Source organism: Pseudonaja textilis, chromosome 3, assembly GCF_049901715.1.
Source record: "Pseudonaja textilis isolate UNSWEBS1 chromosome 3, rPseTex1.2, whole genome shotgun sequence".
In the NCBI taxonomy this organism is placed as follows: domain Eukaryota; kingdom Metazoa; phylum Chordata; class Lepidosauria; order Squamata; family Elapidae; genus Pseudonaja; species Pseudonaja textilis.
Window position 1 is genome coordinate 74915895 of NC_141992.1, and position 27671 is coordinate 74943565.

General features: G+C 37.2%; 1 protein-coding gene across 2 annotated transcripts; it reads right to left on the reverse strand.

The window, feature by feature from the left end:
* Positions 1-2633: 2633 nt before the first annotated feature.
* SELENOF (selenoprotein F) lies at positions 2634-27663 on the reverse strand. Of its 2 annotated transcripts, none has more exons than XM_026700275.2 (5): positions 27583-27663; positions 25631-25798; positions 11126-11189; positions 5156-5205; positions 2634-3534 (listed from the first exon to the last, which is right to left on the reverse strand). In XM_026700275.2, the coding sequence occupies exons 1-5, from the start codon at positions 27649-27651 to the stop codon at positions 3403-3405; spliced, it is 483 nt and encodes a 160-aa protein (XP_026556060.2). In that variant the 5' UTR covers positions 27652-27663; the 3' UTR covers positions 2634-3402. The 2 variants fall into 2 exon arrangements, with proteins under 2 accessions (XP_026556060.2, XP_087786249.1); XM_087930123.1 differs by having other exon boundaries at positions 27431-27663.
* Between the last annotated feature and the right edge of the window lie 8 nt (positions 27664-27671).

The following is a 27671-nucleotide window of genomic DNA, read 5'->3' on the forward strand; positions in this document are numbered from 1 at the left end:
CTGTTTAACTTTCAATTAACACTGTAAGTTAATTTAGGTGTATGAAAAGTCTGGTGCTTATCAGGAGTAAATGCACCAGCAAACTGAATTAATGTCTTGGCTCTTTATGTTGTCTGTTTTTCTGGATCTGAAAACATCTTCCTACAGAAGAAGTAATAAAAAATGATGCTAGAATATGCTGAAATGGACAGACTTACAATGGAACTTAAAGACAAAGAAGAGTATTAACATGGACACATTGTATAATTGGATAAATAATAGAAGCAGAGATTAGTGTTAAATAAGGAAAGAAAATCAACAAAACACATATATATAGGGATAGGAGAAGATGTAAGAATAAACAATGTAAAGAAGTATATTTATGAACTGTATATGAATATAATACAAAGTGTATAAAGTGAGGATTGTAATAATATATCATGGTAGAAGACAATGGAGATAATTTGGCTGTATAATATGATGGAGAGATTATACTACACGATAGTTTTAGCTAGGATGTATAAACATAATGGGAAAGTGGGGGGGGAGGGGGAAGGGACTTGATGCAACCAGTACACAATAGTGTTGTATAGCTATAAACAGTTGTGTATATTAAAGAAAAATGTACAATAAAGCTTAATTTAAAAAAAACCACCTTCCTTCCTTCTAATCAAGTCAGAAGAATACCAATAGGATACTGATCTACTTAAGAAACCTTTTAGAAAAATAAAAGCAAAATCTCAAAAAACAATACAAAAAAGAGAGTAAGATGATGTCAATCAAATACTAAAATTCCTCCAATATTCCAAATATTCATAACCTCAAAAATGTATTCCTATTGAGGCAACTTGTGAATGCTTTTGAGGTGTGGCTTGGCCTTTCCGAGTATCTTGTGCTTTGCTGTGATTCTGTCATAGAAGGGTTGAACAGAAAACCCACATACTCGGCGAGTTAAATTGGAATTTCTTGCTCTCCCATGGTCTGTTTTTTTTTGTATCGCTCCAATTCCAGTATATGTGCTGTTGAAGCGAGCACAGTCTAGGCTTTTTTTTTCTATAGCAGCCAAATATTCTGTAGAAAAAAAAATCAAAACACTTTTAACTGTGTAATACATTTTAACGGAAACTTTGCCCAGTTTTGAAATACATTTTTTAAAATTAAATATCAATGTTCAGATTGTTATATATCTGCATAATACATTTAATTTTTTGGGGGTGGGGTGGGAGAGTCTGAAACAAAAAGCAATTTCATTGCTTAACACGCAAGAAATTTCTGTTCTACTGATTTATGTCCTGTGAGTATTTCCCATTATAATCTAATTTAGGAAACTGGATTAAGAGGGCTAATTGTATTGCTTAAGCTGATTCTTTGGCTTTGAACGTATTTTCCTTATTTCTTGCTGAATAATTACTTTTATTAAGCAAAAAAAATATTGCTTTAACATTGTTTTTTCTTGTGATTTTAAAAGCAGTTTTTGGAGGGGTTATAATTTAAGTCTGGTACAGAAAAAGCATTACTGTACCCAAAATGGTAATATACTTGTGCTCAAATTCCCCCTATTTCAATACATCTGTAAATTTGATCTGAACTATTTGGGAGTTTTAGTCCTTTGAAGACACCACCATTAAAGTTCTAAACAACTTTTGAAAAGTGATATCATCACAATGAGCTTTAGAATATTTTGAACCTTATTGTTTGAGTGCAAGAAAGAGATTTGGAATGACTGGAGGATATCGCTTTTGTTGTCATGCTAAGATCACATTCAGATCACTGTGAGGGTACTTGGCACCATTGTGATCTGCAGGGAAGAGAGACAAATTAAGATGATCTGTCCAAAGTGCCTTATGGATCCTCTAGATTCTCTGTGGGCATATTTGGAATTTTCAACAATCCGACAAGGCAATTGAATTGGGTATTTAGTTGATCTCTGGAATAAAGAAACAATGAAAACAGTTGGATTTCTCTGGAGAAACCACTCTCTGTATGCCAGTCTCTAATCAAGGGATGATTGATAGATGGAGCATCAGAGGGACTCCTGAAAAAATGAGGGAACATGACTGAACAAGGATACAAACCCATATCTGGGCCTATGGCATAGTTGTAATGGTGGCAAAACATCAATACTTCTCCGTTCTAACAGTAGGCATGGATCATCATTTGTTATCCCACAAGGTAAGCCATACTAAAAAAAAAGCCATATAAATTAAGATTACTTTGTTACTAAAGTGATAGTAACAGAATCTTGCAAATATGAATGTGCTTCTCACTTTATCTTCAGTTGAACCAGGATGGTCTTGTCGAGATGTTTTCTCAAGTTACTTTCTCGGTCCAGGTTCAAAGCCCACTTGTTGGTCCGTTGATATTATTGTATCATTCCTAATACTTCGAGCTATAATGAGATTTTTATACCTGTCTGGGAAGACACTGATCAGGTTAAGAAACAATTCTGTACTTCAGGAGGTCAACTTTTTTTTTTTTTTTTTGGTATTATCCTGTTTGAGAAATTGTCTGTTCTTAAGCCATCCCTGTCTTAAGCGAGTTTGCAAAGTCACTTAAGAGTTCCCTTCATAATGTAAGACACACACAGATTGATTTAATAAAATTTAAATGCATCAATTCACAATGGACCGAACAAAAGACACATTCAGTGCATATTTTGTGAAGTAATTTATTGCCCTCTCAAATAATTTTCCTCTTCACTGAACTCATGTCTGCTGAAGATAATAGAATAATTTAGTGAAAGTACAACTGACATCAGACATACATACACCTCATTAAGGCTTTCTATGTAGTCATCATTAAGTACAATCCCCTAGCATTTTCCAGTCATTCAACAGCATGAGTCCTTCCAAAACCGCAAACCATTTTTAAAAAAAAGCAAGGATCCATTATGAATATTCTCAGTTATAAAAAAAGAATAGTTGGGAAATACAAAATGCAAAGAAAGATAGCCAGTATTTGGGGGGTGGGGTGGGACTGAATGGAATACAGTATATTGTATTTGGTACCAAGGCCCTCATCATTGTATAATGGATGGCAGCATAATTAATATGCACACTTATATGCAAGCACAGAACATTCACCTAATTAAGAGAAACTGACCAATAGGCTCCCTTTATGAAAAATATTCAAATTGTAAAACTTCTCAGAATTTGCATCAGATTTGTATCAAACATTAAGGATCTCTTATCTACAAAACTGAATTGAAATACACTTTGACAGTCATTTGATCAGCCTACCAATTTATAAACTCTGCTTTGCTTGAAATTCCTTGTAATCAATATCCACGTAATACGGAATAGTGTTCAAATTAATGCCAATGCTGGGATGTTTTCCAGCATTTATCACACTTTGAAGAGATTAGGATGATGAAAAGTGATATGAGAAATCCATATTTCAATTCTTTATAAAAGGGAAAAATATTTAGAGACGTTCTAGCTTTTCATTTAAGAATTCTTCAACGCTATCTGTGTTCCATTTCAGGATGCTCAGTTCTTCGGCAATGTTCCCACTGTCGTCCAAGAGCTTCAGTACAGGATCAGAGCCACGCACATACTACAGAGGGGAAAAAATAATAATTCCAAGGTTACTGTCGGTTTGGATTAAAAACATTCAGCCTATTTTGCATGGTCAAACCTCATCTCCCTCGCTAAAGTTCAAATGTCAGTTTTATACTGAATTAATCATTGTAGCCTGTTGTAAATATGGATCTATTTATGTCATGAAAAAAAAGTCAAACATAGGCCTGTTCTGCTTTATCTATGGTCAAAATTGGATTAGTTAATTAATTCAAGTCTATGACACATTGCAAAAAAAATACCATCACCAGAGATGAAAATTAGATTCAGCAGAATTATCTGGACCTTGCCATTAAATAAAACAAAGTTGCACTTGGAGTAGAAAAGATAAAGAGCCCATTTGAAAATGCAATATTGAACATTTCACTTTTCTTCTATTCAATCCTTCCTTATAAGAAGTTGAAACAACTTAAAGCATAGAAATTTCCTATTATTTTTTTTTACCAAGCATAAAAGTATGACAACTGGAGGGGAAGAGCATAATAGATAATAACGCGTGTAAATACTACTTGTGCTTAAAATACATATTTTTGTGCTAACTTTGTGCAGTCTGATTTTGGAAGAGCTGTCTTGCTTGTGCTAACAGAGAGAGGTTTTCTGATGTTAAGATTACTCCTAACTTTTATATTATTTATTCAACTGAAAGCATTATTTTTATTAGGGAACTTCAATGGAAAATCTCTTAGCAACTGCACTCATGGTGTTAACAGAATCTGATCTAATACCATCCCATAAATAATATTCCAAAATAATTTTGTACATAGAAATATTGCCCTTATGTCTTTAAAATGTATAATGAATCAGTACAAGTTTATTCTGCATCAAGAAGGTATCAGTTCAACATTCTTGCCTCCTTAAAATTAAATTTCTTTTTTATACAAGTAACTACGTCAGTTGCTATTTTTGATTATTATTGATAAAGCTGATCATTTGCATCTTTAGATGCAAAATGTATACTTCAATTCTCTATATTCTGTCTGAATCTGTTTAATAGCCACCCTTCTACTACTAGTTCACCACAAAAAGGGGGACAAAAGGGAAAACACAGCAAGGAAGCTAAAAATTTTCAAATGTAACTATCAGCTAGCACTCTTTAGAGCTGGTAAACATTTTAAAAAAAGAAACATACTATGGTTATATCGCTTGTACAAATAAACAAGGTTTTATTCCCTGAGAAAGGAAACAAAATCACAAATAAGGGGAAAATGTACAAAGGGAAACAAACTATGAAAGAAAACCTGCTATACAAAGATTTTTGTTTTACCAAAACAGGTACTATGATTCATTCTGTATAAAAGCTGGAAACCCGGTGTTGGAATACAGATTTTCCTACCGAGAAAATCTTTGGACTTTCTCAATTTCCATTTTGCCCAGTGCACTATGATGTGTATATGCACATTCTTGTGGAATATGTTCTCAGCAAATGGTTAGAAAATGGCTGATCATGTTCCTGGCTTGTTTGGTTGAAATGCCATTCTCTATGCACACCAGGTTTCTAAATGTCTTATAACAGTCCATGCCAGACAAATATTTTATCAGTTTTTAATTAAAAATAAAATAAAAAGGCAGTGCCAAAACCAGTCAAAACCAGTCCTTACCTTAATCTGCAGTCCCCTGAACAGTTTGGGCTTGTCGCTCTTGACAAAAGCTACAATTCAAAGGAAAGAAAAAGACGTTCCAAATATTTCTTAATTCTTCCAGATAAATACTGTATCTGTTTTTAGACATTAAGGGATTTATATTTTTACATACCGATTTAAACATCTAATTGGAAGGCAAAAATGATTTTAGTATGCTACTCTGAACATTACATATTAAAGATAACTGAAGGAGGACAAATACCTCCTGAGGAAAATAGACAGCCAATGAATTTATGATTAGTTGGGGGGTGATTTTGTTATATTGCACTTTATCAATTTATTTGATTCTTTTTGTTAGTTTCTATTGTTTTAAATGTGGTTTCATATTCTATAAGCTGCGTTGAGTCACCATGGGCAAATAGGCGGCAATATAAATTCAACAAATAAATAATAATAAATAAATTAGTGCTACAGGATATGAAAAAAAAGGAGTCACTGACAGGTAGTCTTTGACTTAACAGCTCATTTAGTGATGTTTCAAAGTTACAATAGCACTGAAAAAGTGTTAACTTATTAACACTTTTCACAGTTGTGATCTTTGCAGAATCCTCATAACCATGTGATCAAAATTCAGATGCTTGGCAACTGGTTCATATTTATGACCGATGCTGTGTCCCAAAGATCACATGAGATCCCCTTTTGCAATGCAATGGAGAAGCCAGATTCACTTAACAGCCGAGTTACTGAGTTATTAGCTGCAGGGATTCACTTAACCACCATGGCAAGAAAGCTCATAAAATGGGGAAAACTCATTTAACAAATGTCTCACTTAACCACAGAAATTTTTGGCTCAATTGTGTTCACACTAATTCATTTTTCCTTACCTAATATGTTGATGCAATTCTTTTCCATGTTAAGAATTTTTTTACAAGCAGTCCTTGCCTAGCAACTGTTTTGAAATTATGATGTACCTTCCCAGAGCTACTTACGATCCTGTTCTGATGGTCTCATGCATTTGGGGAACTTGGCAACCAGCGCGGACTTGCAGTGTTCTGCAGTCACATGACTGCATTTTTTGTCAGGCTGGTTTCCAGCATTTACTGCTCTTTTCCAGCAAACAATGACCATTGAAGAAGAGATGGCTTTGTTTTAGGACCATGGTGTTCGCTTAGCAACCACAACCGCAATGACTGCACCCAAAAAAGCCGTAAAATTAGGCACGGTCACATGATGGCCCGCTTCATGACTGCCACAACTTACAGCTATAATTACAGGCTTAATTGCAGGTGTATGTTAAGCACTACCGATATCTATACTACCATGATTCTCCCAAAATAACATCTAGCCAAAAAATAAGCTCTAACTCGTATTTTGGGGCAAAAATTAATATAAGACCCAGTCTTATTTTCAGGGCTACATGGTATAGTATATTCATAACCATAGCATTCTAGTCTATTATCTTGGCCAATGTATGAGTGCTAAGTCACCTGCCTGTATAGAAAGCAGATAAGTAATATCAGGAAATCTGGGGCCCTGCATGTGTTAGCTATCTGGCTAGATTTGTATATAACACTAAACCATGACTTAACAAAGGTCTGATGAATAATCCAAAGCTATTTATTTCTTAAATTTACTTATAAGCCATGGAATTGTAATTGTCTCATAGCAGTCTTCAAAAAAAGAAAAGAAATAAAATTACCATTATTAATAAATCTAAATAACCAAACTAAGAAAAATAATCAAGAAACAATAATACATTAACAAATGAAAGCCAATTCCAGATGGCACTCAAACAATGTCTCAAATCCCTTTAAAAGAGTTCAATCTTCACAAACTTCTGGGAAACCATTGCTAAGAGGATCAAATCAGCTTTTAGAACAGGGGTCCCAGCTCCCAATCTGTGCATGCTAGCAACCGGTCCATGCAAACAAATGAAGCCCCACCGGGGGTGGGTGGATGGGGTTTGCAGGCAGCATACAAAGCCACGCCCCCTCTGGTCCGCAGAAAAACCTTTATCCACAGAACCAGGTACCAGTGCCCAAAAGGCTGGGGACCGCCGTTTTAGAGATGATGTTTCGCAACATTGGAAAAGAAGCTATGTTGCAAAAATTTTGGGGCGGGAGGCTCTTGTTCCCTTCATGTCACAAACATTAGCTGAATTTATATATAATGAAGTATGGTACATCAACCAGAATGGCTAAGTTCACACAGTACGCTAAATCAAATCCAAATAAATCCTATTATGTGTAATGCAATGAGTAAATTCAGCAACAATCTGGGAGATCAACATTAAGTTATCCAGATGAGATGCAAATTTGCTTTGTTGACTGAAGGATTAAAAGCTTGCAATGTTTATCACAGTGGTATGGAACATTTCATCAACTCAAAGATATTCTTTTGTAGACTCTCTTTTGCTTTTTTGGTGAACATTAGCAGACCAGATCTCACTATGCCAAGAACAAAATGAAGTAGAATTATAGAAATAACTTAATGCTGATCTCCAGCTCTGTCTGATGTCAATTCAAAATCTAAGACATATTGTAGAGTTGGCAGCTTCCTCACACTAGCAAAAATTAACTAAAGCACCTTCTGGATTAAAAAAAGGCAATAAACAACCTGCTTTATTATCTGCTAAGACATTCTCAAAATGTGATCTGAGGATGAGTAAGCAGCAGAGAATTTTAATTTAAAAAAGGAAAAATGATGTTAGATGAAAAGTGCCATTTCCACTACAATAAATAGAGATTTGATTGAAAGAAAACAGATATTTTTTCCTAGCACAGAAGCAATGAACCTGTGTCATAACAGCAACAGGTTAAAATGAGGAAATGCACGGAATTTACAAAAATATTTGTATAAAATGTTCCATGCATTTAACAGCTAGGTTCAAGTAGAAGTGATGCATGTCCATGTGTGAATGGAAGTTTTTGGAAGAAGGGGGAGGGAAGGAAGAGGAGGAGAAAGAGGAAGGCTATGTTTCTACTGTTGTCTACCAATTTATCATACAACAGACTGAACTTTTATTCAATTGATAGAACAGAGACAGAAAACAACGGGGCAATAAAAACGAATAAAAAGCTGGCAGAAATAAGGAGAAACCTCAGATGGGGTGCTCGTATAGCAGATGTTGGTAAAAAAAAAAACCTACAGTTCAGCTGTAAAAAAACAGAATTGGAGGGTTCACAGTTCAATGCTGAATCTGCACACTGCAGATCTATGTTGTATTTCTGGCATCTCCGGTTAAAAGAAGCACCAAGCAGATGATGAAGTATACTGCAGACAGCCATTTATTTAACCTTAAAATAACTAATTTTGTAACAAAAAAAATAATCTTGGCTAGATTCTATTTGAGAAGCAACTGCTTTAATTCCAGAAACTGCAAAAGACAAACCCAATTTGGTGGATCTGCAGAATACTGCTCAGCTAAAACAAAGGTTTGAATTTTTTTTAAAAAGTCATGATTTTTGTGAGAAGGAACATACTGCTGACTGTTGAGAAAATATTTCAAATCTCAGTACTACTTTCAGTTATTTTAAAAGATGAACTCAGCAAAGAGGGTTTTGCTTTCTTATAGCTCGCATTAAATAATTAAATGTTAATACACCACAGGCAGATCTTACTGCCCTACTCATTTAGCAATAGCTTTAAAGTTGCAATGGCATTGTAAAAGTAATTTTAAGAACCAGTCCTCACACTTACGACCATTATTACAACATATGTCATCACTCCAGTGCACTCTGCCCAAGACAACCTGCTGAAGATCTTGAGGTGAAGGACTCTAACTATTTCTCAGTGGCAGTGTGCTTTGGAGCACATTTTCTTCTGAGGCTCATGGGCTCTCTAACTTGCTGGCCTATAAGGCGCTTTAAGGGAGTTTATTCTGTAGGACTTTCAGACTAGTGACAAGGGCAGATTGCTTAAGATTATGTAGGGCTGATGTTTTGCTTTTGTTACTTTTTATTGGCTGATATTATTATTGTAGGTGACCTAAAATCTGTGGAGTGGAATGATGCAGAAGTTGCTATATGAATAAATGAAATGTTCATAGATGGGCAACTCAATTTGATACACCCAAAGGTGCTTTTCCAGGAGGCAACTGGACTTTGTTTTTTCTTTGAAGACATTTCGCTTCTCATTCTCATTTTGATGAGAAGTGAAATGTCTTTAAAAAAAAAACCATGAAGGTCCAGTTGCCTCCTGAAAAAGCACCTTTGGGACAACCATCACCTGGATGACTGAGAATCTCTGAAGAGTTTTATCTATACAACTTTTAGCTATTTAACACCCCTTGAATAGTGTAGGAATGGATTTCCAGAGGGTTAAAAAAAAAAGGCACACTACCCTGAGGACACTGACAAACCTCCAATGTTTCAAGGACCCTCTAAAAGGATACAAATGAGCAGCTGTCTGCAAGGAATATAAATCCTTCCATTCTCCACTATCCTGTCAGAGCTGAAGAAGCTTCTTGGATGAAAAGCGAAACGTCTTCAAAAAACAACAACAAAAAAAACCCAACAACCAAGGAAGTCCAGTTGCCTCCTGAAAAAGCACCTTTGGGACAATCATGACCTGGATGACTGAGAATCTCTACAGTCTCAACTTGATACAGCTATTCCTGTACCAAGATTTTCTAGTTAAACAGGAATAATAATTAAAAAAACATTAAAAAGAATCAATGTGCATTACAGAAAATGAATGTCCCAGTTTGGCAATATTCAGCAAAGAAACAAGTGGGTCCCACCAGACAAAAGTCAACTTAAAAAAAGAAAAAAGAAAAAAGGATAGAGCCTTGAGAATCTTGGCAATAGCAAGCTATATAGTCCAAAACAATCTAAAATATTCCATCTTTTGAAGCAACAGAATGACCTTCCCCTAGCCTCATGCTCAATTATAGTTATTCAAGTGACATGTAAGAAACAAAGCCAGCCAGAACAAAACCAGTAATTCTTCCCTAGGAAATGGCTGGCTGCAATTTAAGACCTTAGAGATGCTAAATAGAACCACTGTAACAAAATCCCTTATACCCAGCATTTCTTAGAAATCTTTTTAAACATTCGCAAAGCTAAATGTCTTCTCACTCCTGCTCTGCAACGTACAGGCGTGACCAGTGCTACTGTTTTCTTCTATTTCCGTTGTTTCTGACTCTGACTCTGACTCTGAAATTACTCTTTGTTATTTATTTATTTAATATTCGCGCCACTTCTCATATCAGGAATAATAGTACCCTGAAACAATCATTCTTACAGCCGCCAACAACCCCCTCCAACTCTGTTATCATGTTTCTAACAGCCAACTCTCAATTAGCATTGACAGAATGATTTGGCCTGAGAGATACTTTAAAAATAGTTGGGGCAAGGAAGGGAATGCTGGAAAGTGGGAGATAGAAAGCCATTTATACACTTATCTGTCTCCCTGTGGGTGCACAGGTACACCTATATAAAAACAAAATAGAACACGATGTGGATGTTTAAAAATCCACACATTATATGCATGTACATAAAGCTACTGCATTTTCAAGAGAAAAAACTCAAGGCCTGGCCAACCTCCCTCTCAATCCTTTTTCTGATTCAGTTTCTAACATCAAAGCGAAGAACAAAATGCACACCTCCCCATTCCTCTGATAAGGAAAAAAGAAAGTTGAAGAGTAATTGGCAGTTTTTAATTCAAGAAAGGAAACCTGAATCAGATGGGATGGAAAAATATTATTATATGGATTCTGGGAAAGGAGGGTTAAAGAAAACCCAAAACTGAACTGCAACTCCCATTAGACTTCATTATTGGCCATGCTTTCTAGTACTGATAAGAACAAGAGTACAGAATCTGGAGGAAATCCAAACTGAAATGACCATCCCTTATAAATGATTTGAGTATATATGCGTATTATATATAGGCATACTATGTCAGACTAGACTATTCCTTCAGGATCTAAATAAACGATGGGGTGTAAGGACACTGATTTTGGAAAAGAAATAATGCAATTTCACTTACCCTGAACCTGAGGGAACCTCCCCAATTTTCATCCACACACTTCAAGGATTGCTCCTGCATAGAGCTGCAAGAGATAAGCAACAAACAGTAATAATCCGATCCAACATTATTGCTCATCACGTGAAGCATCAATTTAACTTGATATATATTTATTTTTAATAGAAAAAATTACCAAGATAATTGACATATGTGCCTGAATTTTCTATTCAGGGATTTGGTTTACCATGAATAAAGAACATCTTAAATAAATCACTAAGTAATATTGTGCAAGATTGCACATTCTGCACATTACTGTTTAAAAAAAAATGCTGATGCTGTATTCATTTCACACAAAAAATTATGCAGAGCAAACATTCCCGTAGGTGACATTGAAACCCTGGGCAGATGTCTGGGGAAAAAAATTAGAAGGACAAGAGCTAACATACTTAATGAGAATATTAAGATGCCATTCCAGATTGAGTGAAAATCATACCATTGGATTCAGTTTATGCTATCAAAAATTCTGGCACTTTTATGATTTTTAAAACCATGGTAGGTTGATTTGAAAATTGCCTAAAAAGGGGGACGTAGCCACAGTAATACACAACTTGAATTTATTTCATTACAGTAGTATGTTCGGTGATCCGCTGAAGGGAGCATGGAAACTGCCACTAACACAGCATGAGAGTCTTGGTTGGTCGTCCTCGGGTTATGATGGTAATTGAGACTGGAATTTCCTTCACTAAAGGATGCAGTTATATAAAGCAGGGTGTTCACATGACTGTACTGTTTAGCAACATAGTTTTGGCAGTCCCTGTTGCCAACATTAAGCGACAGTCATATTAAATGAGGACCTTGCATGACCACTTTGTGGGAAGAGGCATTGAAATCACATCCAGGCATGATGTGATTGATAGGCAAGAGCCACAGTGGCGCAGTGGTTAGAATGCAATATGGCAGGCTACTTCTGCTGACTGCTGGCTACCTACAATTTGGCAGTTTGAATCTCACCAGATTCAAAGTTGACTCATCCTTCCAAGGTGGATAAAATGAGGACCCAGATTGCTGGGGGCAGTATGATGACTCTGTAAAAACCGCTTAGAGGACTGTAAAGCACTCTAAAGCGGTATATAAATCTAAGTGCTATTTTAAGAGCTACAGGTAGGTAGGTACTATGGAGTATGGGCGGGCAGGTACTCTAGGGAGGGCACTACAAAGTACAGGAGGGAATGAATGCTATGGGCTAGCACTATGGGGTGTGTTGTGGGTGGGCACTACAGAACATGGACAACTGGGAACTACAGAGTATGAGATCCCCAGGCTGCCGGGGGCTCCTTGCGAGAAAAAGCAGCAGGAAAAACCTGCGACCTGCTGATGGCTTCCCCATTGACTTTGCTTCTCGGAAGCAAGTGGGGAAGGTCCTAAATGACAACCACATGACTGCAGGGAACTGCAACCACCAATTGTGAGTTGTTAAGTTCCTGAATCATGATCATGGCACTGTGCGGAACATATGACAGCCACAATTTTGAGGACCAGTCGTAAGCCCCCTCACCCAGGACCATTTTAACTTGGAACGCTCACTGAATGAACGGGTTGTGGTTCCCCGGCAACAGGTTACGGACGGCTGATGTCTCGGAGAGAGAGGACTCGGATGAGGGGCCTGCATGTGATGCAGGGATGGGACCAGGACTGTCAGAGAGTGGAGTGCTGCCTTCGGAGCTTGGTGTGGTGTCAGGGGTTTTCGGTTCAATGTGTGAAGGGTGAAGGATGTGTGTTTGTGTTTATTTTCATGGTCATGATGTACACTGAAGATGGCATTTGATTTTGTTGTACGAGGTGCAGTGACAATAAACTAAACTAAACTAAACTAAACTAAACTAAAATTCCATTGATATCAGCTAGAAGGGGAAAGCTTATTCTTTTCAATTGCATTTGTCTGTGCCGGGATCAGTCTTTCCTTTAAACCTGACATTTACTATAGCTGACTCCGGTTTTCTCATTATTAAAATAAAAAAAAAGAAAGCATACAAACATTTTAAAACTAATTTTATCATAACTTAGGACTCTAAGCTTATATTTATTTCTATATTTCACTAAATGATCTCTTCTGAAACCCTGGCAGATTCATGAATAATGCATAAGGTAAACCAACTCCAAGAGAGCTTCGAATTCTGAGCTGAATGTTGATTGCAGGACCTGAGAGACTCATGATCAAATCCCTATTCAGCTATGAAACTACCAGAGTCATCTCAGAATATTCAGCGTTTTAACTATGCATCATCTACTGCATTGGACTGAGGCGAAAATAAAGTTAAGTAAATTTCGAAGGAGGAAGAGGAATAAAGTTCAAGCTAAGAATGAAACTGGGGTGAAAAGTCAAGAAACAAAGTCCTCTGGCCTTTCCTCATTCTACTGATAAAGGAGAATACAGGTAGTCCTCGACTTACAACAGTTCATTTAGTGACTGTTCAAAGTTACAAGGGCACAGAAAAAAGGGACTCAATGACGGTTGCAACATCTGTCACATGAAATTCACATGCAGTCACATGATCAAAATTCTGATGCTTGTCCACCGATTCCTATTTATGACGGTTGCAGTGATTCCCGATTCCCTCTTCCAACAAGCAAAGTCAATAGGGAAGCCAGGTTCACTTAACAGCCATGTTACTGACTTAACAAATGCAATGATTCATTCAACAACTGTGAAAAGAAAAATCATAAAATGGGTCAAACTCACTTAACAAATGTTTCACTTAGCAACAGAAATTTTGGTCTCAATTGTGGTCGTAACTCGAGGACTACCTGTCTTTGTAGCTCAAGTTTGAAAGGAGGAGTCCTTGGTGTCCTCTGAGTTTGGTTATTTTCTTGCAGATATTTCATTACCCAGATTAGGTAACATCCCCAGTGCTAGTAAGGAAATCTCATTCATTACCAGCACTGATGATGTTACCTTGTCTGGGTTAATGAAACATCTACAAGAAGACAACCAAGCTGAGAAAACACCAAGGACCCCTCATTTCCTAATCCCAGATTGAACCTATCACATTTCTAGCCTTATTAAAGGACCTCCTCCTCCTCCTCTTCCTCTTCTTCATAGGATCACTGACAACATGGTGGCTGACTATCAAGGCTTTATCTCTGACCTAATAGTTAAATTTTCTGGAGAATATCAACATTTTTATTTGGGAAGAAAGTATAAAAAATGAAGAACAATGGGAAGGACTACTCTCATTGACATAGCCATAACTAAGACAATCAGTCTGTTTTGCAATGACTACTATTTTGATAAAGCCTGCAGCAGAAGCCTAGAGGCATATGGTCTAAAGGAAACTAAGAATACTTTAGTATTCTTTAGTATTTAGTATTTAGTACTTTAGTATTCAGAATACTTTAAGGTGACAGCTATATTTTAATTACTGTAGTAGAAACCCTCCCATACTACCACCTCTTACAATACTAGACAACACAGTATCAACAGTAGAGACCTTCAAATTTCTAGGTTCTATCATATCACAAGACCTAAAATGGACACCTAACATCAAAAATGTCATCAAAAAAGCACAACAAAGAATGTTTTTTCTGAGCCAACTCAGAAAGCTCAAAGCTCAAACTGCCCAAGGAGCTGCTGATACAGTTCTACTGTATTGAGTCTATCATCTGCAGTTATTGAGTCTATCATCTGCATCTCTATAACTGTCTGGTTTGGTTCTGCAACCCAACAGGACAGACACAGACTTCAGAGGATATTTAGGACTGCAGAAAAAACAATTACTACTGTTGAGGAGAATGAGCGCATACAGGGAGACGTATAGAGAGTAGTGTTTGAATAATACACAGCACACAGATACACTGTACAGTAAATGTAGGTTTTTACTTCCAGAAAGTTTAAGCAAAGTTCAAAATAGGCACTCCAAAGTCATTCACAGGTTAAATCAGTCAGTTTTTTCAATCCAGGGATAATCCAAATATCAAAGTCCAGTGTCAAAAAACAGTTCAGTATCAGACTTACATTAAATCCAGGAATATCAGTCAATTAGAAGAAATGGAGGAATGGCAACTCTTTCCAACAGAAGGAAACAGAGATTCACTCTCTTCTGAGACTAAGGCCAAAACAAACCAGGTTTCTGGCTCCATCTTATAGCCGTTTGAGGAACCAAACCCAATTACCATTTTAGCATTCTCTTAAAGAGACAGTTTTAAAATGTTTATCCTGGTTTATATATTGTCCAACCCAAATACCTGTTAGGTGACTTACATTCCTAACAACTACCAACCTGCCTTCAATCAAGGACCTGTATACTGCACGAGTCAAAAAGAGGGCTGTGAAAATATTTACAGACCCCTCACATCCCGTATATAAACTGTTTCAACTCCTTCCCTCAAAACGCTATAGAGCACTGCACACCAGAACAACTAGTCACAAAAAAAGCCACCACTCTGCTAAACAAATAATTCCCTCAACACTGTCCAACTATTTACAAAATCTGCACTGCTATCACTATTAACCTTCTCATCACTCCTTATCACCCATCCCTTCCCACTTGTGACAGTATGACTGCAACTTTGTTGCTTGTATCCTTACGATTTTTTTTAAAAATAAACTTTATTGAATTTTATTACATTAAAAACATTAACAAATCTATAATAACAGCTGTTTGTGGTGCTTATCGTGGAACAATCATTTGTGCAAAATTTACAAATATTAATTTGTGCATAATTATATTCTTATTTTATCTATATTCTATATTTAATAATTACTTATCCTTAGTCTGTCTCCAATCTATCCAGTTATACTATTGTTCCCATATCTTATAAAATATTGAAGATTCCTGATCTTTTAAACTCAGTGTTAATTTATCCATTTCAGCACAATTCATAACTTTTTGTAGTTCCTCTACAGATGTATATGGCTGTTTCCAACATTCGGCAAAGGCAATCCTGGCAGCAGTCAGCATGTGTAATAATAAGTATTTTGTACTCTTTACATATTTTTTTTTGAAGATCCCCAATAGGAAGATTTCTGGTACTAGGTCTAGTTGTTCATTGGTGATTTTCTGTAGCCAATTTTGAATTTTGAGCCAGTATTTTTGAGCCTCTGGGCAAGACCACCATATATGATAATATGTTCCCCCCACTTTTTTTTTTTACATTTACAACATATGGAACTCATTTTAGGGTACATTTTTGCTAATCTCGAAGGGGGTAAGTACCACTATAGAAAATTTTATATGCATTTTCTTTGTATGTTACTGCTTTTGGTAAAATGTGGTTTCTATTCCATACAGTCTCCCACTCTGATAACTTTATGTTATGACCAATATTTTGACCCCATGTGATCATGCATCCTTTCACTATTTCTTCTTCTAATTCTACTTCTAGGAGATACTTGTAAATTTCGGTAATATTTTTTTTATCTGGGCCTAATAAAATTTTGTCTAATTGTTGAGGTTTCAAGTATATTCCATACTTCTTTACATCCTTTCTATATCGACTTTGTATTTGAAGATAACCCCACCAGTCTACTCGTAGCCCTTGTTCTTGGAGCTCTTGTATTGTTTTTAAATTTCCATTTGTATCCAATAAGTCTTTATATTTTAACATTTTGTTCACGTCTAAATTATTTGGGTGGATCGTCGCTTCCATTGTAGATAGCCAAATTGGGATTTTTATATAGTGTTTCTTTTTAACCTTGAGCCAATTGTATATCAACAAATCTCTAATCAGATGTCTGTGGAAATATTTTTGTTTAGTAGGTCCTATATCCCAAAGAAAGGCATGCTATCCCCTCTGAAGGTCATGACCTTCTATAGCTAATATTCTTTTGTTCTTTAAATTAATCCAATCTTTTAGCCAAACTAATGTTGCTGCACTATAATTCCCAATTTGGCAATCCAAAGCCTCCTCTGCTCTTCATATCTTGTAGTAATTTCATTTTTATTCTGGGTTTTTTACCCTGCCAGATAAATTTTGCTGTCATTGTATTAAGATAATTGAAAAAGGTCTTTTCTAATTTAACTGGAATAGTTCAAAATAAATAAAGAAATTTTGGTAATATAGACATTTTTATGGCTGCTATTCTTCCTAATAATGACATTTGCATTTTTGTCCATAATTCCAAATCTTTTTTTGTTTGTTGTAATAGCTTATTATAATTATTCTCCTTTATCGCCTTACAGTGTGCTGTCAGCCATATTCCCAAATATTTAATTTTTCTTGTTGTTTGGAGTCCAAGCACCCTTTCTAATTTTGTTATTTGTAGATCTGTTAAGTTTTCTACTAAAAGTTTCATTTTCTGTCTATTAATTTTCAATCCTGCCACTGCTCCATATCTTTCCAGTTCCTTAATTAATATTTGTCCTTTTTCTATTGGATCTACCATAATAAAAGCCATATCGTCTGCAAAAGCTTGAAGTTTATAGTCTTCATTTTTAATTTTCAATCCTTTTATTTCAGGATTTTGTCTCACTCTTTCTAATACTATTTCTAATGATAATACGAAGAGCAGAGGGGACAACGGACGGCCTTGTTGGACTCCTTTTTCTATATTTATAGTTTGGGTATTCTCTCCATTTATTATGATATTTGCTTTTTGTACTGAATAAATTGCTGTTATAATATTCTCAAATTTGGTGCCAAAATTCATATCATAAATTTGCTGAATCATAAATTGCCAATTAAGATTGTCGAAAGCGGTTCTGTGGGCGTGGCGTTGCTTGGTGGGCATGACAGGAGACGGTTACTACAAAATCCCATTCCCTCCCCACCCCACTAACCTACTTCCCAGCTCCATTCTCCTGTGCAGGGAAACAAAAGAAGACCCAGCCAATCAGCTGGGGCTTGGGAGGCAGAGAATAGATGGGGGTGGGACCAGTCAGAGGTGGTATTGGCCGGTTCCCCAAATTACTCAAAATTTCCGCTACCGGTTCTCCGAACTACTCAAAATTTCTGCTACCGGTTCTCCAGAACTGGTCAGAACCTGATGAATACCACCTCTGATGCTGTTATGTCTAACCACATACACTCCCAAGAAATTCCACCCTCCCATTTTACCAGGCTTAAGAAGGTGGCAGTGTGAAAGTGTCTGATGCTAATATGGCTTCCAAAGCTGATAAATGCATTTTTTGATGGATTTAACACTGCACCTTGTGCAAAAATTCATCAGAACAACTAGACACAAGGGCAGTTTTTTCCCGTATGCCATCACTCTGCTAAACAAATAATTCCCTCAACACTGTCCAACTATTTAGTCTGCACTACTATTACTATTAATCTTCTTCTCACTCCTTTTCACCCATCCCCTCCCACTTGTGACTGTATGACTGTAACTATGTCGCCTGTATCCTTATGATTTATATTGACTGTTTCCTAGTATGATTTGATTGCTTACTGTACCCTATGACTATTATTAAGTATTGTACCTGATGATTCTTGACAAATGTATCTTTTCTTTTATGTATACTAAGAGCATTTGCACCAAGACAAATTCCTTGTTTGTCCAATCACACTTGGCCAATAAAAGAATTGTAATTCTAATTATAGAATGAAACTGACTTTAAAATGAAGCTAAATCAGGTCATGCAAATAAATGAAGCTAAATCAGGTCATGCAGCCTAAAGCACTAAACACATTCTACTATATTATCAGTTGCTGGAACTGGCAGCTCTTCACGGCAACTTGGTTTAAATTATTCTCAAAGATCTGTTTTCAAGTATTTCTATCCCTCTTATCTATTCTCTTCATATAAAGGGATGGGGTGTTTTTATTTTGTTTTGTTTTTGAAAGATAACATCTACTGGAAGAGTAAAATTACGGAAACTTTATAGAAATAAATTCCTTATATTTTAATATTAATATCGGTCATGTAAAAGAGTACTTTTACTAAGTATCTCACTCAGTTTCTTTCAGGTCACTGTTCAACATACATACCATTTGTTGTATTACAGTATTAATATCTTTCCATACTAGCCCCAACGTCAGGTCAATGATGGAGACTTGGAAATGGAAAGCTGCTTCAAAGTAGCTGCTGAGAGTTGAATATTAGGCAAAAAGAAAAAATATATATACACACAAAACAGCCTTTGGGCTGATGAAGATTCTGTCCAAGAACCAAAGAAGGCTTCACACACAGTCTCCATTTACAATGATTTGAAGAATGGTGCCAGTATGCATTCTCCTTCTCAGAATGGGGAAACAGAGAAGATTTGTCATGAGAGATTTATTACGGAGTCTTGAAAAGCACTAGGAGCAAGGAACCATCTGTTCTGCTTCAGCCCTTGCCTTTTAAAAAAAGCACGCATATGAGAATATGCATATGAGCATGCATCTTGATTACAATCTGCAGAGATTGGACACAGCATACAAAAATAAAAAGGAGCATTATGTTTAAAAAACAACCACAAAAACATTCATATGCTGAATTCTGAGGAGGTTCATAAGAGTTTACAGAAGTCTGTTTATGAATGGACTCACAGTCAGAATTTACCTTTCTGTTTCAGTTCAGTGTTTCCTGTTGTCCAAGAAAGGGGCAGCCATTCTGCTTTAAAAGCCAGTTAGACCTTTGTGATGAAAATTGTTGTGAAAGTTTGAGATTCACAAACTTGTTCCATTTCAGAAACCGTATGAGCCAATTAGCAGACAACAGACTTCTTAGATTTATATGTATGTACATGTATATACACACAAAATAACAGGTTTTTTTTTTTAAAAAAATCGAGTTCTGACAGTGAAGAATATCAGAACTAATGGATTATTAGAAATTAGAAAATGCAATGTAAAAGAACATATCTAATTAAAGGCAATAGGTAATTCCAAAAGAGGCAACCGCTAATAATTTAAAAAGGGGGTTGCGGGAAGAAAGTCAATTCAAAAGTGCAACACATTAGTTGGCTTTAATGCTAGGTGGTAGTTTATAAATTTGAAAACAGAATTGTCTGGCAAATTTTAACTTTTTCAGGATAGAATAGTATCTGTGTATATAGATAGTTCTTGACTTATATCCATAACTTAGCATGGAAATCTGGTTTTGAGTCCATCGTCGTCATTATATGGCTGTGTGGGATATCTAAGGGGTTAAGCGGGGCCCTAGGTGACTTGGCATCCACTGGCATTTAGAAACATTTAGAAGCTTCAACATTTCAGAATTTTGAGGTTCAGAGATTTTAGTACTCTCCTCTGGAATCTCCTCTTCTGCTAGTATCCTTCTACTCAATGGAAATGCCCAGTCTTTCAGAGTAGCAATAGGACTTAAGACTTATATACCATTTCATAGAATGCCAATTTTGCAAGCATTTTCACCAGACTTGAGGTCAGTTCCTTCAGTGCATGAGAGGATTTCTCCTCCCTGCACTGAGGGGAGGATGAAATAATGGTCACATGATTACAATGCATTTGGCAACTTGTTGTAAAAGCAAACAGGTTGCAAGCACTGGAAATGTGGCCCTGTGGGCAGGGGGGACAATATCTTACAATGCCATTAGGGCCGTAAAGAAATATATAAAGAAATGACATCCAATGTTCATCACAACAAATGTAAATCAATTTAGTACTTTTTTTTACCCTAAGGTTACATACGAGTTGTAAAGCATTAAACGACTGATCGCAATTTGAGGATTATTTATATAAATAACTTTTAAGATAAGATACATTTTATTGTCATTTTCTTTTTAGTGTGAGCACACTGGCCCACGAGAAAAATGAAATTCTGTTGCTTGTTCTCTAGATATAATGTAGAGCTATACATACATAACACCCATATATATCACAAACACACACACCTGCAACGTTTTATATACCGTATATACTCGAGTATAAGCCAAGTTTTTCAGCACATTTTTTGTGCTGAAAAAAAAACCCCTCGGCTTATACTCGAGTCAGATTCCCCCTGAAAAAAAAATGGTGTGGAGCCCTGGAGCTGGGCAGCCGCTTCCCTGCTTCCGTGTTTCCTTTGCAACTTGTAAGCATGGGGGTAATCGGAAGCAGAAAAGTTCTTGCATGAGGATGTATTGTTTTTTCTTTATTTAACTGTTTTTAGGGGGGGAAGTCCCACCGTCATGTGAGAATGCTCAAACATGAAATCTATCCGCCTGAAAATAAGTGTGTGTGTGTGTGTGTGTGTGTGTGTGTGTGTATTTTAACAGAGGGAAGACATAGGGAGAAGACAAAAGCGACGGAAGATCCTTCAGGGGAAACTGAGGGGGAGACTCACCCTTGGTCCAGATGAGCCCCTTCCCCGCCCCTAAGGAAGCAGAGGCAGCCAGCAAGGGCAGGCAAGCCCCGCTTCGCGGACTCCGTCCGTCCTCACTCCCACCCACCCACCCAAAGCCACGAAGTCCCCCAATCGCGCAGCCCAGAATCGCCCTCCCCTCAGGGGGCAGCAACGACGCCCGGTGTTTCCTGAAACAAGCAGCTCCGCCGTGCAATGAAAGCGCCCTGGCTCTAGGCTCAGAAAACAACGTGAGCCGAGGTGGCTTTGTTTCCTCAGCCCCAGCTGCTTTCAGTCCGCTCGGGAGGAGGAGGAGGTGGCGGCGGCAGCGGCTCGCATTATTTTCTGAGCTCTAGGTTCTAGATCTCAGAAAACAACACGAGCCACCGCCACCACCTCTTCCTCCCCCTCCTCCCGAGCAGACTGAAAGCAGCTGGGCTGAGGAAACGAAGCCACCTCGGCTCGTGTTGTTTTCTGAGATCGCAGCCTAGAGCTCAGAAAATAACACGAGCCGCTGCCACCACCTCCTCCTCCTCCTCCCCGAGCGGACTGAAAGCAGCTGGGGCTGAGGAAACAAAGCCATCTCGGCTCGCATTGTTTTCTGAGCCTAGAGCCAGGGCGCTTTCATTACACGGCGGAGCTTCTTGTTTCAGGAAACACCGGGAGTCGTTGCTGCCCCCTGAGGGGAGGGCGATTCTGGGCTGCGCGATTGGGGACTTTGTGGCTTTGGGTGGGTGGGTGGGAGCGAGGACGGACGGAGTCCGCGAAGCGGGCTTGCCTGCCCTTGCTGGCTGCCTCTGCTTCCTTAGGGGCGGGGAAGGGGGCTCATCTGGACCAAGGGTGAATCTCCCCCTCAGTTTCCCCTGAAGGATCTTCCGTCGCTTTTGCCTTCTCCCTATGTCTTCCCTGTTAAAATCCCCCCACTTATTTTCAGGCAGATAGATTTCGTGTCTGAGCATTCTCACATGACGGTGGGTTCCCACCCCCCCTAAAAACAGTTAAATAAAGAAAAAACAATACATCCTCATGCAAGAACTTTTCTGCTTCTGATTACCCCCATGCTTACAAGTTGCAAAGGAAACACGGAAGCAGGGAAGAGGCTGCCCAGCTGCAGAGCTCCTCACCATTTTTTTTTTCCAGAGGGAATCTCACTTGAATGTGCTGAAAAACTCGGCTTATACTCGAGTCAATAAGTTTCCCAGTATTTTGTGGCAAAATTAGGTGCCTCGGCTTATATTCGGGTCGACTTATACTCGAGTATATACGGTATATTTTTATATTTTTTTCTATATTTTTCTATCTCTCTCTATTTTCTATATTTATATATACACACACACATATATATATATAAGTATAAAAATCACTGTCTATTTTGAATATGTAGTGGAAAGAGGAAACAAGAGTTCACAAGGTATGCTATGTGTGTGTATCTATGTTTGTGTTTGCCTCTATTTTAGATATTTAATATATTTTCATACTGTTTCCAACAAATACTTTCAAGGTAATCGTTTTGAAAAAACTGTACAAGCATTATTAATTTTGTGTGGACATCTCACAATTTGTAAACAATTGCGTTGTTATTCAAGTGGGCTGTATAAATCTGAGAAAATTTTTATATGCCACTAGAATTCAGTTTATAACCATTCAGAGGTGTCAAACTCAAGGCCCGCAGGATGCTTACATCTGGCCCATGGGGTGGCCCTGGAAACAGCAAAAGACTGCCCCCTGTGGCTCTGCCAATGAAAACGTAGCTCAGGAGGGCTGCACACAGGCCTTGCAAGCTCCATTTTTGCTGGCAGAGGGTTGCAGGAGGCCATTGCAGCCCAAAACGGAGATCAGGAGCCCATTTTTACCGGCAGAGCACTTGAGCCACCATAGGCATCCCTGACACGAGTGACATTCAGCTGGCCACACCCAGCCTGGCCATGTCCACCCCAGCTCCCTCGAGGTCGAATACAACCCTGATGCAGCCCTTGATGAAATCGAGTTTGACACCTCTGATTTAGAACAATAATTTCTGATTAACATATTCATTTATAACTGAGAGTACTGTTTTAAATATGATGAGATATAGGAAAATGCAGAGTTTTAAAGTGTGGCTGTTTGCATCAAATGCAAAGTGTTGGCATTTTTTCCTACACTTTGAAGCAGAGTAATTTTGGCCTCCATTTCATTGTCTGTTTTTCAAGAAACCAGCATTCTTTTATGCTACTGAAAAAGAGGCTTACAATATGCAGCTAAAATGTCTAAAATGCTAATAAAGAAAGCTTCTAAATTAGCCTGAAAGTGAATCTAACAGTTCTAGTCACTGAAAGTAATGAAGTGTATTGCTTGGTACAAATGTAGTTATAATAAATTTTTATAACTATTTGTTAGGAGTGAAATGTGTCTTTCCTTTTCTCTTATAAACAGAGAAAACTTAAATGTCTAGCATTTTGTCTGGGATACAGATATGAAAGGAAATATCTTAACACTTAATGGGAATTATGGAACTCCAGAGCCAGGACTCTAATTGTGTGCTAATTTGTTTGACTAGCTTATGAGCACATAGATCCCCACATGCATCTGATTTTTCCTGCATGCATTCCTTGATCCAGCTACAGATGCAGAAGTCTGCCCCAATGTGGACAGAAGGAATAAAAGTCAACATGCTAAAAATTGTTCAATGACTAAATAAATACATTATGAAAAGGATTTAATCCATCAAACATCTGTCATGATATCTGTCAACATTTCAAACTATGAAATCTACATCTTGCTCTAAAATATGGTTGGATGGTGGTACTTATTTTTAAAAGGTCTATGTTGTCTTTCCAAACCATGTTTTCACTGTATAATTTAAAATACATTAATAAAATACATTAAAATTACATTATTATAATTCAGATCAAAAATAAAACATTATAAAAATAATTAAAGGTAGTCTTTGATGTACGACTATAATGGTCATCCGAAATTCCCTAGCATCTTTCTTACATGTTCTCTTCCTATCATTATCATTAACTTGATTGGTAAAGTACTGATTATGCTACTTGACACACAATTTATACAGAGAACAAGAAACAGAGCTCAATGATTAGCATTCACTTTATGTTGAGAAAAGACAATGCCTTTCTATGCAGGAAGAATATGGCAACAATCTCTCCCTCTGCATAGAGAGGGTGGGAGAATAACTTACTGTAAAGGCCTTTTGTGTCAGTGAAAAATGGACTAATAAGATAAAATTTATGCCACCTTTTCTATTTGGAAGACAAGGCTTAAAATTTATTTCGGTCCTATGCAGGAAGCTCTGTCCCTTCAACTATATGCACGGATTTCAGCATACTATTCAAAGCAGAGGGCACTCTCATCATAATGAATATTAAGAACCTACTAAAAATAAAAAATTAATATACTACAAAATAGTTTAAATTGGAAATTATCCCAGGGTTTTTACTCTTCATGATATGGGAGATAATTTGAAGCTAAATGCACAATGGAATTCTTACAGAAATTCTTTACATTGAACTAGGCACTCCTATTACTCTGGTCCAGCACAAGATAAAATTACTTTTCTGCAAATATTTCATTACTGTACTAATAAATATTATGTTTTTAATTGCATTTAGTTATGTGGCATCTGATAATGCTTTTACTCACAGGATGCTTTAAGAATGGAAACAGTACATTTTGATTTCAAACCAATGGGATAACTATTATGAATAATCATATCAGTTGGCTTCTCCTGAATGGTAGCAAGAAGAGTTATACAGAAATAGTTCATCACAAGCCGTAATGGAAACATTCAGTTCTGAAATACAACAGATATTTTCCTCCCTTCAGGTAGGAAAAATACTCTTCAAATCTATTGTAACATGTACAGTAAACACATATATTGTATTTATTACAATATCAACAAATAGTTTTTTCCCTGAGGAGCTGGTATTTTGTATTTTAAAATAAATATATAATTAGCTATTTAACAAAATCTACAAACATTTTCCATAAACAGCAATGTACTCTTGATATGCTAACAACTGGAATCTGCTCAGCTTTCCCTTCAGCTGATTGTATTTAGTCTAACAACTAACTGATTGTATTTCATTTTGCTCAAACTTAACAGTGTCCATTACAAATACAGAAAGAACGCTGGCTGACCCATGTTTGACCTTGAAGTATTAGGATATCAGTACGTCCTAAGAAATGAAAATGTCAACAAACTTTTATTGCCAAAAATTACAGTATTAAAATTTAATAAAAACTTTCAGTATAAATAATATTATATCACAGGAACGTTAAAACACATGTTAGCTAAGACTTTTAAAAATAACAATGAAACCTACCTTTCTAGTTTCAGATTGAACTTCTTCTTGGCAGCACTTTCTGCAGAATGGATCCAACTGATTCAGGCCAAATTGGCCAAGAAGGTCACAAGAACTGCACAGCAAATTGCTGGAAAAGCCAAGATCTCTGCATGCCTCCGATGATAATTCTGCTCCATAAGCAGATATCTGAAATCAAGTAAGATTTACGCAATCCCTTTAACATTGGTATTTGTAACATTTCAGTGTCCATAGTAAGAATTTCTAAATACGATAATTTCAAGGTCGTCCATTTCCCACTCTAAACCAGAAAACCTAAGATTACTCTTTTGAGAGGACTCAGGTAAAAGGGAAGCATATTCACTAAGTTACTTATTTGCTGTGTGAGGATTACTGACACAGGAAGTATTGTATCTATCCTGTCTGACAGGTTTGCAATCTGTATTAACTATAACTTGTTCCCTTTTAGTTTGCTCAACATATGAGATAGCGGTTTGAGAATCAGCTTATGGCATCGTATATTTGAAAGCTCAACTTTTCACAATGGCAACATGAATTTGTGCAGAGGCGTTAAGTTCTTGATTTAGCAATTAAATATTTATCTTGTTCCTCATAGGAGCTCAACTGCTTTATTTTCATAATTGCCTTGCAAAACAAATTTGAGTTGAGGCCTAGTGAGTAGACAAAAGTCATCCAGAAAGGTTTTTTTTGGTGGAATATGGGGCTTTAAACTTGCCATTACCCAAGCTTCCGCTGGCCTCCCCCCCTCCCACCCCGCCCCAGTAAGCAAAGTAAAAGTGGCCACAAAAATTGCTACTATGGTGGTGATGGAAGATTTACCCAGTTACAAAAGACTCCTAGGATGGCTGTGTCAAATCACAAAACTTTAGCATTGCCATTTTATTTATTTCCCAAGCTTTTTAATACCATTGTTATAGCTTCAGTTACTACATATAATTGGCTGGATTTTTTTATTTTTGCTTTAATCAACTGTTAGTGCTTTTACTGCTCACCTATAAGCCCCGTCTAGTCCCATGGAGCAAACAATACTGTGTACAGATAAATAAAAACGATGCATGTCTTGAAATTAAAGATCTAACCACCTCAAAGAGTGTCTTTGGGAATGGCAGGGGTTCGGGTAGTCCTCGACTTACAACAGTTCACTTTAGCGACCGTTCGGCACTGAAAAAAGTGACTGACCATTTTTCACACTTACAACCGTTGCAGTATCCCTGCGGTGACGTGATTTCCATTAGGCTGTTTGACAACTGATTCATATTTATGATGTCTGCAGTGTCATGTGATTCCCTTTTACAATCTTCTGACCAGCAAAGTCAATGAAGAAACCAGATTCACTTTAACAGCCGTGTTGCTAACTGAACAACTGCAGTGATTCTCTTAACAACGGCGGCAAGAAAAGTCGTAAAATGGGTCAAAACTCACTTCACAAATTTCTCATTGAGCAACATAAATTTGGGGCTCAATTGTGGTCTGCACACCCATTAAGGACACGAATAAAAATTAATCTCATTTATTAGGTAAAGTTCTATTAGCTTGACTTCCAAGACATCTATCTGTTCCAAAGTATCCATCTGTATTTCCACCCTCCCAAGACGTTCCGTAGCACGACTAAAAAAATTAAAAATGGGGAAGTACCCAGTTTAGCCGATGGCGAACATACCGAAAAAATTTACTGAAAAAACATTTAGCATCCTTATTTGAGTAAAATCATGACATACGCTCATTTCAAGGGGTTTAGCTAACGTATAGCAAAGAGCGTATCCAGCTCAAGGTTTTACTTAAAAAAAACCCCAAATGCACCTGCATATTGGATTTTTTTCGACCCGACCGGAAAAGTCGAAGGAATTTGCGAGTCCAAAATAATGAGCAGAAATAGATTCCCCTCAAGACCCCCTTCGGCCGCTCCCCAAGCTCATCGTCGCTACTCTCCTTGTTCTAACGGGGCTTCTTACCGCCTGCAGCGCCGTTAGCAACCAAAGCCAGTAACGGCCGAGCCCCACAGCTCCCGCTCGAATCGCCATGTTGGCACAGACGGACAGCT